The sequence below is a fragment of the Amblyraja radiata genome, chromosome 2 (genome assembly GCF_010909765.2).
Source record: "Amblyraja radiata isolate CabotCenter1 chromosome 2, sAmbRad1.1.pri, whole genome shotgun sequence".
NCBI lineage: Eukaryota > Metazoa > Chordata > Chondrichthyes > Rajiformes > Rajidae > Amblyraja > Amblyraja radiata.
Genome location: NC_045957.1, coordinates 63,878,834 through 63,892,695, shown reverse-complemented (window position 1 = coordinate 63,892,695; position 13,862 = coordinate 63,878,834). Strand labels below are relative to the sequence as shown.

The 13,862-nt window shown below is 41.9% G+C and overlaps 1 protein-coding gene across 3 annotated transcripts in view; it reads right to left on the bottom strand.

Annotated features, from left to right (window-relative positions):
- The window catches only part of osbpl3 (oxysterol binding protein like 3), a 156,209-nt gene that overhangs the window by 47,586 nt on the left and 94,761 nt on the right, over nt 1–13,862 (bottom strand). The window contains exon 12 of one of the 3 annotated variants that reach the window (XM_033047878.1): nt 11,257–11,364. The exons of the other annotated variants lie outside the window; for them this stretch is intronic. Within the exon in view, the coding sequence (XP_032903769.1) occupies nt 11,257–11,364 (108 nt within the window). The remainder of the gene's footprint in view (nt 1–11,256; nt 11,365–13,862) is intronic. 3 annotated transcript variants of the gene reach the window in all.

Sequence of the window (13,862 nt, the reverse complement as noted above, 5' to 3'; positions counted from 1 at the left end):
GGAATTGATGGAATTGATGGCTTTGTGGCCAAGTTTGCAGATGATACAATGAGAGGTAGAGAGGCAGGTAGTCTAGAGGAAGCAGGAAATATGCAGAAGGACTTAGACAGGTTGGGAGTGGGTAAAAAAGTGGCAGATGGAATACAATGTAGCAAAGTGTGCAATCATGCACTTTGGTAGCAGGAATTAACACATTGTCTATTTTTAAAATGGGGAAAGGATTCAGAAATCGGAGGTGCAAAAGGACTTGGGAGTGTTTAGTTTTGTTTAGAAATATAGAGAAGAAATGGGACCATCGGCCCACTGAGTCCGCAAAGACCAGCGATCGCCCGCACACCAGTTCTAACCTACACACTAGGGACAATTTACGGAAGCCAATTAACCTACAGACCTGCACGTCTTTGCAATGTGGGAGAAAACCGGAGCACCCAGGGAAAACTCACATGGTCATAGGGTGAACATACAAACTCCGGACAGACAGCTCCCATAGTGAGGATCAAATCCGGGTCTCTGGCGCTGTAAGGCAGTAAACAGGCTGTCCCACTGCGGCGACCTAATCTGCGAGTTCTGGCGAGTTTGCCCACGACTCATACTCGCAGCATGGTCAACACAAGGTCGTAGGAGGCCTTTGTATCTCTCCTTCATGGTTGAAAGTAGTCCCTGTGTACTCGAGGCCTCAGCTAGGTCACAGTGTATTTTTCAACATGTTGAAAAATGCCCACGAGTAAAAAAAAAAGGTCGCCATGGAAAAAAAATCAATATTTTTTTACTTGTAGGTTTAGTCGTAGTAGGTCGTAGTAGGTCGGCATGTTAATCGTAGGTAATCGAGGGTAGTCGAAGGTAGTCATAGATAGTCATCATCACAGTCGAAGGGAGGTCGAAGGAGATTGTCTTCACTCTCCACTATTCGGTGTCCAACTTTCCCGGTTAGTTGTAGCTAGTATTAGCTAGTCGAAGCTAGACTTCAACATAGTCGAAGGAGGTCTTCAACATGACATTTTTTCAAACTCTCCTAAACTCGCCAATTAGGTCGCCCAAGTGGGACAGCCCCTTAACACTACCACTGCGCCACCTGTGCAGATACATTATTCCCTAAAGTTAATTTGCAAGTTGAATTGGTAGTAAGGAAGAAAGCAGAACAATGGGGTTGAGCCTCCTATCAAGGTCAAAATATCCTTCCTTAGATGTGGTGCCTGAATCACCCTCACTGTTCCAGGTGTGGTACAGCCAAACATTTGTGTAACTGTGGCATAATTCTCATCCCCTCTCACAACATTCTTTGAGCTATAAAGACCGGCCTTTCGTTAAAATATTTTCTGCACCCGTCCATGTCTCAAGTGATTTACATACTTGAATATCTACTGCATTCAGCTCATCATTCAGGAAAGATGTTAGATACTTTACATCCTTTAATTTCCTCACTTTCAATCACCGTAATCATATTTTTAAAATTCATCTGATTTTTCTCTGCTATTTAACACTTCATTCTACACAGCTTATAATGCCACCTCCATTAATGGCATTCCACCATCTACGCTATTTACAAATGCGTAGTATAACAGATGTTTGTGAAATGCCTTTCGCAACACTGAATCTGCCAAATTTGAGCTCAGGCACTGCCACTCATTTACCAACCAGATCAATGATTTGCCTTTTCTTCCATGGGCTTCAATGTTGGTTAATGGTCTCTTTAGAAATCATTCAAGTTTATAGTGGTGAGGAAATTATTCACTCCGTGTGTCAAAGCTTCCCAATCACTGGCCTTATGACCACATTAGTCCTTGCAGCAAGAGTGCAGTCTTCAACTAGGAAGCAGATTTTCACACTTTTGTATCTTCTGGCGAAAGGGAAAAGGAAAAAGAAGGAATGACTGGGTTGTGAACAGCCCTTGGTTATGTTGGCAGTTTAGCAGAGTTGGAGATGAAGTGGATGTGGTGGGCGTGGAGAGGTGGCTGGCTCATATGATGGACTGAGATGACATTTCTTGCTCTCTTGGGCAGAGCAGTTGTCATACCAAGCTGTGATGCATCCGGGAAGTAACCTTTCTATGGTGCAACAGTAGGAATTAGTCATTGTGGTCATGACAAATTCCCATTGTCGTCAAAGGAAATAAAGGCATTAGTACGCGTTCTTGGCGGCAGCATCAGTGTGTTTGGTCCAGAATTAATTGTTGGTGGTATTTAAGCCTGGAACCAAAGGTTCTCGAACATTTCATTAATTACAAGTCTACCTCTAGCAATAGAAGGCACGGCCCACCCCAGGCATCAGCATGCAAGGCTGTCAGTTAAATTGAACATTTGAGAGTGAACAGCATTCAAAAACCTCAGACTATTAGAAAAATTCCTATAACTTAATATTTTAAAAGCTGCAGTTAAAAATAACTAAATACATTAACTTCAACACAAATTACATAGAGGAAATTAAAAGCAGACAGGAGGAACTGCAGACACTAGTTTACAAACGACAAAGTGCAGGAGTAACTCAACGGATCAAGGGAGGGGATGAAAACTGGAAGAGAGTCAGGGCAGGACAAAACCTGGCAGGGAATGGGCAATTAATGTATACTACAACCATCCACTTTTACAATTTCTATGTGTCTTTTAGGAAAGTGAATACATCCAAATCAGGTGACAGGTACAATCTGTCTTTTACAAAACCATGCTACATCCCTCAGTTCAGTTGAAAAATCTATTCAATCACTCTACCCATAATTCAGGGCTCTTCTAATTTTCTGACAACTGGTCTATGATTCCTTCTCTCACTTTTCTTCAATACAAAAAAGGCATCAGTCACGCATTCATTATCTTAGTTCTTTGCACGTTCCAGTGATTTGTTAATTCGTAGCCCAAGATCTTTGCCACACAGACATGGTCAGTCTTAACTCTAACTTCTGCAACGTCCTGCACCTTGTTATACAAGGTACACCTGCTCCTCCAACACCAAAGCAACACGAGGTGATGAATGTAAACAAATAAAATCCTAGAAATACTGGTCAGGCTGCATTTAAGGGAGGATATCTTTCTCCACATTTGTGGCCTGACCTGCTGAGTATTTACAGCATTTTGTCCTTTTATTTTATATTTACGACATCTGCAGATTTTTGTTTTTCATATCTCAATTTTAGATCATTCACTCAAACACTTAAATCCTTAAATGCTTCCTCAACACTTCTTGCAATTGCTCATCATTCATGTCTTTCTCAGCGCCTCCCCCTTCACCCATCCCACAAGAGGTGTGCAAGTACTCTGTCATTAGGCTATTTATGAAGCAATTGTCCATAATTTATTAAGTATCCCATGCTGGCTGTTAAAGATTAGTCAGCTCAAACAAAAGTCTACTCAGCTGATTAAAAGGAATTTGATCAATATCATTGGACTGCTGTGTCATTTGAATGAAATGACGCTTCAGCATATTTTGTGATATCAGTTATGTGCCCTTTCAATAAACTGAAAACCACAAAAGTGCAGTATTTTGTTTACATGGTGCAGTTTATAAAGGGTCCAATAGAAGCTTTTAACAGGTAACCATGCTCAACAATTCTAGAATAGGAGCAATAAACATTAAAAACAGACAAGAAATGCTGGAATAACTCAGTGGATCAGGCAGCATCTCCGGAGAACATGAATCGGTGACGTTTCAGGTTGGAACCCTTCTTCAGACTGATTGGGATTACATCAAGCACACTCTCCCCCTCCCCGGTTTCCCACCTGGATTCACACCCATTTCTCCCCTTCCGTCTCATCTATTGTGTTCCCGATGTGGGCTCCTGTACATCCGCTAGTCCATACCTAGAATCGGTGACCGTTTCGCTAAACCAAATCCGCTTAGTCTGCCCGAGAGGCCTTTCCCGGTTGCTAACTATTTCAATTCCCCTTCCCATTCTGACCTTTCTGTCATGGGATGCCTCCATTGCCAGAGGCCACACGCAAATTGGAGGAATATTACCTCATATTTTGCTTGCGTAACTTACATCCCAGCAGTATGAGCATTGAATTCTCTAATTTTAAGTAACTTCTACTTACTCCCCTCCTCTTCCCCTCCCTTTCCCCCTTCTTTCACCCGTCATTTTACCAGCTACATAGTTCTCCATGTTATTTTCCTTTTGTGATCAATCTTACCCTGACCAACAATTAACCTATCATGCACCTTCCAGCCCTGTTTGGTCTTGGTCTTTTCTTGCCTCCAGCTCTTCACCGCTACCCTTCCCCACCCCCTACAGTCAGTCTGAATAAGGGTCTCGACCCAAAACATGAACCATTTCTCCAGGGATGCTTCCTGGCCCGCTGAGTTTCTGTGGCACTGCACGAGCTGAACTGTCACACTGCAAAATGTTTTCCACCTGTTACTTGCCAGGCTTTGTCCTGCCCCACTTCGTCCAGTTTTCTACCCCACCCCACCCCATCAATCTGAACGAGGATTCCGACCCAGACATCACCTATCCACATTCTAACTTTCTTCCTGGAACAGAGACTCAGTTCCCCTCTGCTCACAATCATCTCCAACTGGTAGAACATGTTCTCACCTTCAATGACTTATTTTCTGACTCACTTTCGTCACAGTAAAGGTGTAGTTATGGACACTCTCATTGGCCCCACCTTTGCTTGTCAGTTCTTGTTCTAAATGTACACAGGCTCGATACCCCACTTTTTCCGTTACATCGATGACTGTATCAGGGCTGCCTCCTGCACCCATACAGAACATGCTGATTTCATTAACTTTTCCAGTAAGTTCACCCTCCCTTCAAATTTACTTGGTCTACCTCTGACAAAATTACTTGGTCTACCTCTCCGCTTTCTTGATCTACAGAGCTTCCAACTCTCACGCATTGAGCGTGAGACTCACGCATTTCACCCAATTCTCATGCTGTCACGCTGATCACAGAATTTCTCACACTCTGCATGAGAAATTCTGTGATCAACGAGAATTCGAAAACTAATATCAACTGCATGGGCCGCGGGTGTTGGAGAGCCAGGGCGGAGGGAGGGATGGAAGCAGAAGCAGCGGCGGGGGCAGATGCAGACGGGGAGCCGGGGCTGGCGAGTGTTTGCCGGGCTGGCGAGTGTTTGCCGGGCTGCCGAGTGTTTGCCGGACTGGCGAGTGTTTGTCGGGCTGGCGAGTGTTTGTCGGGCTGGCGAGTGTTTGCCGGACTGGCGGGTGTTTGTCGGGCTGGCGAGTCGCTCGCTGCAGCTCCGGTCATGGAGTAGCCTCAGTGCAAGAGTCCAGGGCCGTCGGAGGCGGCGGAAGCGTTGCGCCGCTGCCGTGAGAGTCTCAGTGCCGAATTTGCCCTGGTGACCGGCATGGACTAGGCTGTGGCTTGTTGCATCCTGGAGGACAACCAGTGGGTGCTGGAACTAGGTACCAAGCACTGAGTAGAGCGGAGGAAGATAGCAGGCCTTCAAATGGGGGTAGTTGGAGAAAGCATCCTGCTTGCCTGCTAGATTTTCACTTACTGTAACTGCTGAAAAATGTTCCCGATGTTGGGGGAGTTCTGAACCAGGGGTCACAGTTTAAGATTAAGGGGTTGGCCATTTAGGACTGAAATGAGGACAAACTTTCTTCACCCAGAGAGTTGTGAATCTGTGGAATTCTCTACCACAAAAGGCTGTGGAGGCCAATTCACTGGATGTTTTCAAGAGAGAGTTACATTTAGCTCTTGGGGCTAGCGAAATCAAGGGATAAGGGGTAAAAACTGGAAAGAGGTACTGATTTTAGATGAATAGCCATGATCTTATTGAATGGCAGTGCTGGCTCGAAGGGCCGAATGGCCTATTCCTGCACCTATTTTCTATGTTTCTATGCTTGAGTATATGGCAATAATACTCGACGACTTGATTTTGAAGCATTCATGCATGGTGGAGGTATAATGTAGTCATAGATACAGTGGGAAAACAGGCTCTTCGGCCCAACTTGCCCACGCCCACCAACATGTCCCAGCTACATTACCTGCTTTTAGTCCATATCCCTCCAAACCTGTCCTATCCATGTATCAGTCTAACTGTTTCATAAATGTTGGGATAGTCCCTGCCTCAACTACCTCCTCTGGCAGCTTGTTCCATACACCCATCACCCTTTGTGTGGAAAACGTTACCCCCTTAACAAGTTACCTCTTATAAATACTTCAAACAAAAAACATTGAAATCATACTTTTACAATACACTAAAACATGATTTTAATACATCAAATTTGAAAATGTCCCTCCCATGGGAGGGGGGACACCCTCCTTCCACACCCTCTTCCCACTTGCTTGCTCCACTCCCTCGCCGGGTACCCCCAAGGCCAATGATCAGTGATCGCTCATCCTCCCCACTTTCAAAAACGCTCCGCAGCCCCTGGTTCAGACGGAGAGCACTGCCAGATGTGAGCGGGGAACTGAGGCCAGTTGTCCGTGATGTCTTGATCCCAATGCTCAGCGCTTCGTGTTTTGGAGTTGGCTAATGTTATTGATTTGTAATTAGCCTGATTTGTAATTAGTTAACAAAAACTTAATTTGTTAATCTGGAATATCTAGGGGATGGGATAAGTGTAATATTAAAATGACATGCAAGGTGTCAGGCTGTCTGTCACAACATACAGCCCCGATAACTCATTATTTCCTTCAGTTAAATATTGGGAAGGTAGCACTATTGTCATTTGCCACTCAACTATTATGTTTGTTTACCTCACTGATTATTTCCAAACCCCCCCGCCCCCCCAAATTCTTTTAACAGGTTGAATAGAAATGTCCCCAATCTCGTTGTTTTATTAATTGAACACGTAGATGAACATCCTCAAGGAGTGTAATCAGATGGAAACCGATTCAGATGCGATGTTTAAGAGCTTGTTCAAAGAAATGGCTATTTTAAAGGCGTGACAGAGATACTTGCAGGGGAATATGTGAGGAAGTTATTATTTGTCTTTAGTTTTAGCTTGAACCAGGACATCTGAAATTCAAAGTTTAATATAGTAAATTGTGCTGATACTGGCTCCAACCAATCACGTAATGAATATCATCCATTCCGGAGGTTTTATTTTTCTGATGCCATTTAACCTTCACTTGGATTTCAATCACTTCAATGTAAAAGTAATTGGGAAAGGGGAGCATTGGAACACAAATGTGCCCTCGGTACATATTAACTGTAATATAATAATGTATGCATGTTGGTAGGTGCAATCAAACAAAGATCTTTTTACCATTGTGTTAAAGAGAGAACTGCAGATGCTGGAAAATCGAAGGTACACAAAAATGCTGGAGAAACTCAGCGGGTGCCACTCCATAGCTCACTCATCCCTTCCCTGGAACTTTCCTTCCTTGGGTAGTTTCATAAAAATGTAACATCTGTCCCAATAATTCCTCCCTCAATTAATCGAGGGACCTCAACATACACCTCCTCTAACTTCATCTACTGTATTTGGTGTTCTCAATGTGGCCTCCTTTACATCAGAAAGACCGAGCATCGACTCGGCGACGGTTTCAATGAACACTTGCACTTGATCCACCAAAGCTTACTGGATCACCAGGTTGCTAACTATTTTAACTCCCCTTCCTCCATTGCCAAAATGAATCCACATGCAAACTGGAGGAATAGCACCTCATATTCCACATGCATACCTTAAAACCCAACAATATGAATATTGAATTCTCTCATTTTAGGTAACTAGCCTACAAACCCCCTCCTGAACATTAGCAACTCTTCTCTCCTCATCTCGCACATTTTGTATTTTCACCTCTGCCCTACGTCAAACTATCTGCCTATAAAACACCCCCTTTGCCTGAATCCACCCATCATTCACCAGCCTTTGTCCTGCCCCATCTCTTCCACCATCTTCCCCTCCACAATCAGTCAGAAGAAGGGTCCAACTGGATACGTCACCTGTCCATGGTCTTGAGAGATGCTGTCTGATCCGCTGACTTAAAACCCTGTCCCACGGTACAAGTTTGTTCCAAGAGCTCTCCCGAGTTTAAAAAAAATCAAACTCGTGGTAAGCACAGAGAATGAACGTAGCAGTTACGTCGGAGCTCGGGGACTTCTCTTAGCGCTAACGGCAGGTACTCGGGAAGACTCGCTAGCGGCAGGTAAGCACGGGACGACTCGTGAAGATTTTTCAACATGATGAAAAATGTCCACGAGAGCCCCGAGTACCGACGAGTGGCCATTACCGTAAATCTCCGAGTTCGAATCACGGCAAACTCGGGAGAACTCTTGGAATGAGCGCGTACTGTGGGACAGGGCTTTTACTCCAGCAATCGAGCGTTTTGTAAACAAGCATCTGCAGTTCCTTGTGTGCACATTAAAAACAGGTTTTCTTCTGGAAACATAGCCACTAGTAAAGAAAGCATTCAGGCAGGTGGCTGTTGGGGAATAATTATATTAATTTTTCAGATAAAGTTAGGTTTGTGCACTGTGGTCAATGTTGAAACAGCCAGACTCAAGTCTAATCGTAAAGAATATTGTCCACAAAACATAATGATTTTATTTCATGGCCCATTTCCAAAGATTGAGGATAGGCATCAGTTGGATAAAGAATTTTCAGCAAAGAAAAGAGGAAATGCATGAGAATTCGTGAGAATTTCGTAGGAAGAGACACATCTGTAAAGTGTGCCACAACCATAAATTCCATGATTTTTCTGATAACTGGTCTAATGTTTAGTTTAGAGATACAGCATGGAAACAGGCCCTTCAGTCCACGTCGATCAGCGATCACCCTGCACTTGCATTCCTAAGCTCGGGACAATTTACAATCTTTACTGAAGCCAATTAACCTACAAACCTGCATGTTCTTGGAGTGTGGGAGGAAACCAGAGCACTTGGGGAAAACCTACACGGTCACGGGGACAACGTACAAACGGCGAATAGACAGCACCCATAGCCAGGATCAAACCCGGGTCTCTGGCTCCGTCGTGCCACCCCGAAAAAAAATCATTTCTTAAAATAAAGTCTCTGTAATGTGCTGTAATTTAAGAATTTATGGAACCAAAAGAGATATTTGAATAGAACGAAGACAAAACAAGTATCAAAAAACAAAATTTCATGAATTTCATTCCATATTTAAATATTATTCTTAATATAGAATATTGTAAAATTAGCTCAGAGCAAAGCTTACCAAACAGTAATTGCATAATTATATGATTAAAAAACTGTTAAATTATTACAAATTCAATTAAACTTCCAAGTGTAACATTTGCAATTTATTCTATAGAAAGACTGGTTAGCAAACAATTCTGTTTCAACTCTTCCCTGGAATATGCTTTAGAAGAATGCAAAAGCAGAACTTATAGACCAGAGTCATAGTAAGCAACCTTGTGATAAACAGCAGATGCTTGGAAACATTAAAATTGATATCAATTTCATGAAATGAGACATTGAACAATGTCAGCTTAAATCTATGAAAATGTGAAATCTGGTACTTTATATTTACTCAATTTTCAGATGATAAAACAAGCTTGGAAAATGAACAGGACTATTTAATCAAAGATGGAAGCAAAGACACAGAAACATTGCATGTAATCGTAGATCTACCCATTTAAAAAAATGTCCAAAAGGACAAATTCATTCATGAAATGTATTTGCTGGCAAGCAATCCCCGAAAGGCTGGCATACTGTTTGACCAACCCCACTACCATCCAAATTTGCCGTTAAATATAAATGACCAGGTATATGATCCAAGAACAATGAAAGAATAGCAATGTAACCCCAAATCAGAATGGTGTGCAACTTTTCACAACTAGAAGCGGTTGGTCTCCTGTTACACCTACCATACTTGCCCCTCCATATGTAACCGGCCAGGTTGACAAACATTCCCTGAGGCAAAGGTCAACGTTTCTTGATAACATCTTTTTAATACTTGCGTGACCTTATGTTGTACTTCAGGATCTCTTGGTACTCTTGGTAAAAATCTCTTTTTTGCACATATTAGGTGGTATTATATTTAAAATGCACCAGCTTTTATCATTGATCTTACAGTTTATCAGCTTTGAAATAATTACAGATCTGTAACATTGCTTAGCCACATTGAATCTCTGCAATTCATCACGTACCAACAATTCTGTGGCCATCAGTATTTTCAAAATCACTGGAATCAAAATATGAAAGGACACTGGTGTAATAAAGAGACATGCAAGTCTGCAGATGCTGGAGGAACTAAGCAAGTCAGGCTGCATTGTTGAGGAAAATGGACAGATAATGTTTCGGATTGGGACCCCTTGAGGGTGAAGAGCAGAGGGTAGAAAGAGGCAGGGGAAAGGGTGGGGCAAAAGCTGGCTCCAAGTGAGGAGGCGTTGTTTGGCAGATAGGTCACGTGAGAGAGAGAGAGAAGGGTGGAGATAATAAACAAGACTGAAGGTGATAAATGGCGAAGACAAAGAGAGTGAAAATGGAAAAATATAATGAGGAAGAAAGATGGGAAGTAAAATGTAGAACCAGAGCAAGGGTAGGGTAGTCAGAAGGGAATTGGGATGCCAGGGTAGGGTGGGGGAAATGAGGAAACATGGTGAACAGTGAGTAGGGGGATGAATGAATGGAGGAGGTGGAAGGTTGAAAGGAACTAGGTGATGGGCAGGGGATGTGGAAACTAAGGTTTGTATGGGTGTGGGTGTGGGTGTAGGTGTTGATGGGGGTGTTGATGGGGGTGGGGGGAGAACTGGTGGGGGTGGTACTTGAACCTAAAGAATTCAATGTTCATGCCATTGAGTTACCCAAGCAGAATGTGAGATAATGATCTACTAGTTTATGTTTAGTCTGCCATTGGAAGAGCCAGATGACAGAAAGGTTGGTAAGGAAATGAGAAGGGGTGTTATTTCTCCCAAAACCAATGTATAACCTGTTATCAATATGTGTACGGTACTTAAATAACAAATGTAAAAGTTGAAAAAAGAAAAATATACTCCATTAATTAATAACGTAATCGCATAATGCACAAAAATTTTAAAGTACTTAATCAAATATCCAATATTAGCTCACCTCGGAAAATAGTGTAATTGGTTTTATGACTATCCAGACTAATGTTTGATTTTAATGCAACAATATGACTAACTAATTGTATCCGTTTTAAGCAGTTGTTCAAAGTGTATTACCTAAATTTGATGGGGGGAAAAATGATATTTTTATTTCAAATTTGGTATGAATAGAATGGACAGGCAACTATGGAATTACAGATGCATCAACCTACTTGTGGGATGACTGTCTTACAACTATCACTTGTAGGAATTAAAATGATGCATGCTGAACTTTCCACAGGAATGATATGGACAGCAATGGACATAATTTTCCTCAGACCCACCTTTACTGAACCTGGACTTGAAAATAGAGTGACAGCTGGATCTACAAGCCGGGACTCAGCATGTATCCTGCACAGCCGGCCTCTGAGCTCTGCATTCTGAGCTAAAGCCTGACAAAAGTCATTAAGGAAATACAGAGCATTAATTATTAAATACAGACAGTCTGTATACAAACATTAAGCACATTAACTGCTTAAAATGCACAAATATTGTTTAGATATGAAGGGTGATTTTATAATTTTGATAAATGCACAATTTAAAAAGACAAACAGGAGTTACAAGAATGAATTTCCCTCAAATGTTGTGCTGTATTCAAAATTACAGCAAAAACTGCAGTTTATTTTAAAGAGCAGTTCACTCAAAAATGAATTTAAAATATGATTAATTATACCAGGGAGTACAATCAGATGGACTGTAGTTATGCCTTGCTGGAAGGAAGCAGGTTTTATTTTAGTATCTTTCATGTGACTTTGCAAAAGCTTCAAAGAATAACACCCCAATTCATAAAGCAATAAATACAAGAAACAAGGCATGGATTGCAGGAGCTGCTTAAAAGGTGGGACAGCTGGGGGAGGGAGCTTTTTACAACTGACCCATATAATCGAAAGGAATTTTTGAATTTAAGATATTGCCACAGACTTGCATAAGATGTTGAATTAGAAAGCAGAAAAAACAGTTGGGGAGTTGAGAAGAATTTAAAGGAATGTGAAAATAAAGTAGGTACTTTAAATTGAATGGGTGCCAGATTAGCAGCCAAGGCAAGCCAGGGAACATGCTGACAGGACTCGTTCAAGGCCAGAAAGTAATCAAAAGGAGTGGACAAAGATTTCAGCAAGTAATTTGATAAGGCTGGACAGAGCCAACATTGGTTAAGAAAAGGACAGTCAGCCTCTGTGATAAATAGGATTTCAGGCCATCGACTGGTCAAATTCAGGATCAAATTTATCCATCAAGGTTGCAAATGGTCTGGTATAGATGCAGACAGTCAGAAAGAGACAAGAGTTTGAGGTCAAGGATGCGTGTTTGTGGGAGAACCACAAAGCAATGCATTTGAGGAACCCATTCCTAGCTGTCCAATCAGCATGGCGAATCAGAGACATGGTCGGTTCAAGACAAGCTCATGATATGCACTATTAACACAAATGTAGAATTCAATTGTTTTCAGCATGTTAGAAATGCAGCATTTGGATGAGAATAGAGAGGACCAAAAATATAGATTTGTGGTCAAATCATCACTTCAATAACCCCATTCTAAGGCCAAATCAATGGTCTCAGTTCCATTTCCAAATTAGATTTCCAAAGAGGGCTGAAAAATCATAGTTACAGAGAGGGAATCCAGCCTATCTTGGGTGTTTTATGTGACATATTTAGCCACGTGTAGCATTACAAAAATTACCCTTGTCCAACTCTGCCTGACATTGCTTGTCTGCTGCTGAAACTGTCATTTGTGCCTTTGTTACCTCTAAAGTCAACCATCCCCAAATGTTCCAGGCTGACTTCCCTCTTACTGTTAATATTTCTCATTGTTTGCATACTAGCTTACAAATGGACCCATTCATTAATCAACCTGCAATTATTAATGTTGCCTTCTGATTTACCTTCTATGTCTTTGCCCTTTAGTTATTACTCATCTCCTAAAGTTATATAATCTCCTTCACACTATTCTAGTCCTGGTGTCTTGATTGTTCCCAAAGCTAATTGCTCCAGCACTGTCCTTGCTGTTAGCTGCTATCCTTAAACTCTGGAGTCTCCTCCTGTATTAGCTGCAAATATTTCAAGCACTGACATGACTACCTCAGCCTCGAGAACCATTGAGCAGATCAAATGGAAGGTGCTTCCTGTGATTTTGAGTGCTCTGTTCAATGCTGTCGTTCATCTGCAGCTCCCACCCCTGTCATTGGTTATCTTCTTTGTCTGTAGTTCAATCACAAGGAGATATGATCTTGCTCTTTGTTACATTCTCAAAGAGCTCTTTTGTCAGAGTAGAAACAAAGCTCTCACTTACAATTGTTCTCACCAGTATGCAGAGGGCTCCAAGGAGTCAGTACTGAGATATCAATCCTTTGGTGCATATTTCAAGTTGCTGCAAAAATCTCTCCAAGAGACTCTTCATTTAATATTATAATGAACATATCTCTCCAATGTATGTTAATTATCCTCATCCTAAGTCTCAACACAATAGACAATAGGTGCATGAGTAGGCCATTTGGCCCTTAGAGCCAGTACTGCCATTCAATGCGATCATGGCTGATCATCCCCAATCAGTACCCCGTTCCTGCTTTCTCCCCATATCCCTTGACTCCGCTATTTTTAAGCCCTATCTAGCTCTCTCTTGAAAGCATCCAGAGAAAGCACCCACAAATGGGTTTCACATTTTCATCTGGGTACTGTGCAAGGCTGCACTATTATTTACACAAGATATCAACTTAGTTAAGCCTACTGCTTGGTCATGAACAGAAATTAGATTTGAATAAATGAAACTTGTTCCACAATCGTTATTACTGCTCCAGTCATGGAACTCTACCTGCAGGCACAGATTTTCTTAATAGGGCAAAGACAAATGCTGAATGCCATAGATAAAATTCTTGCAAATTATAGTTTACAGATT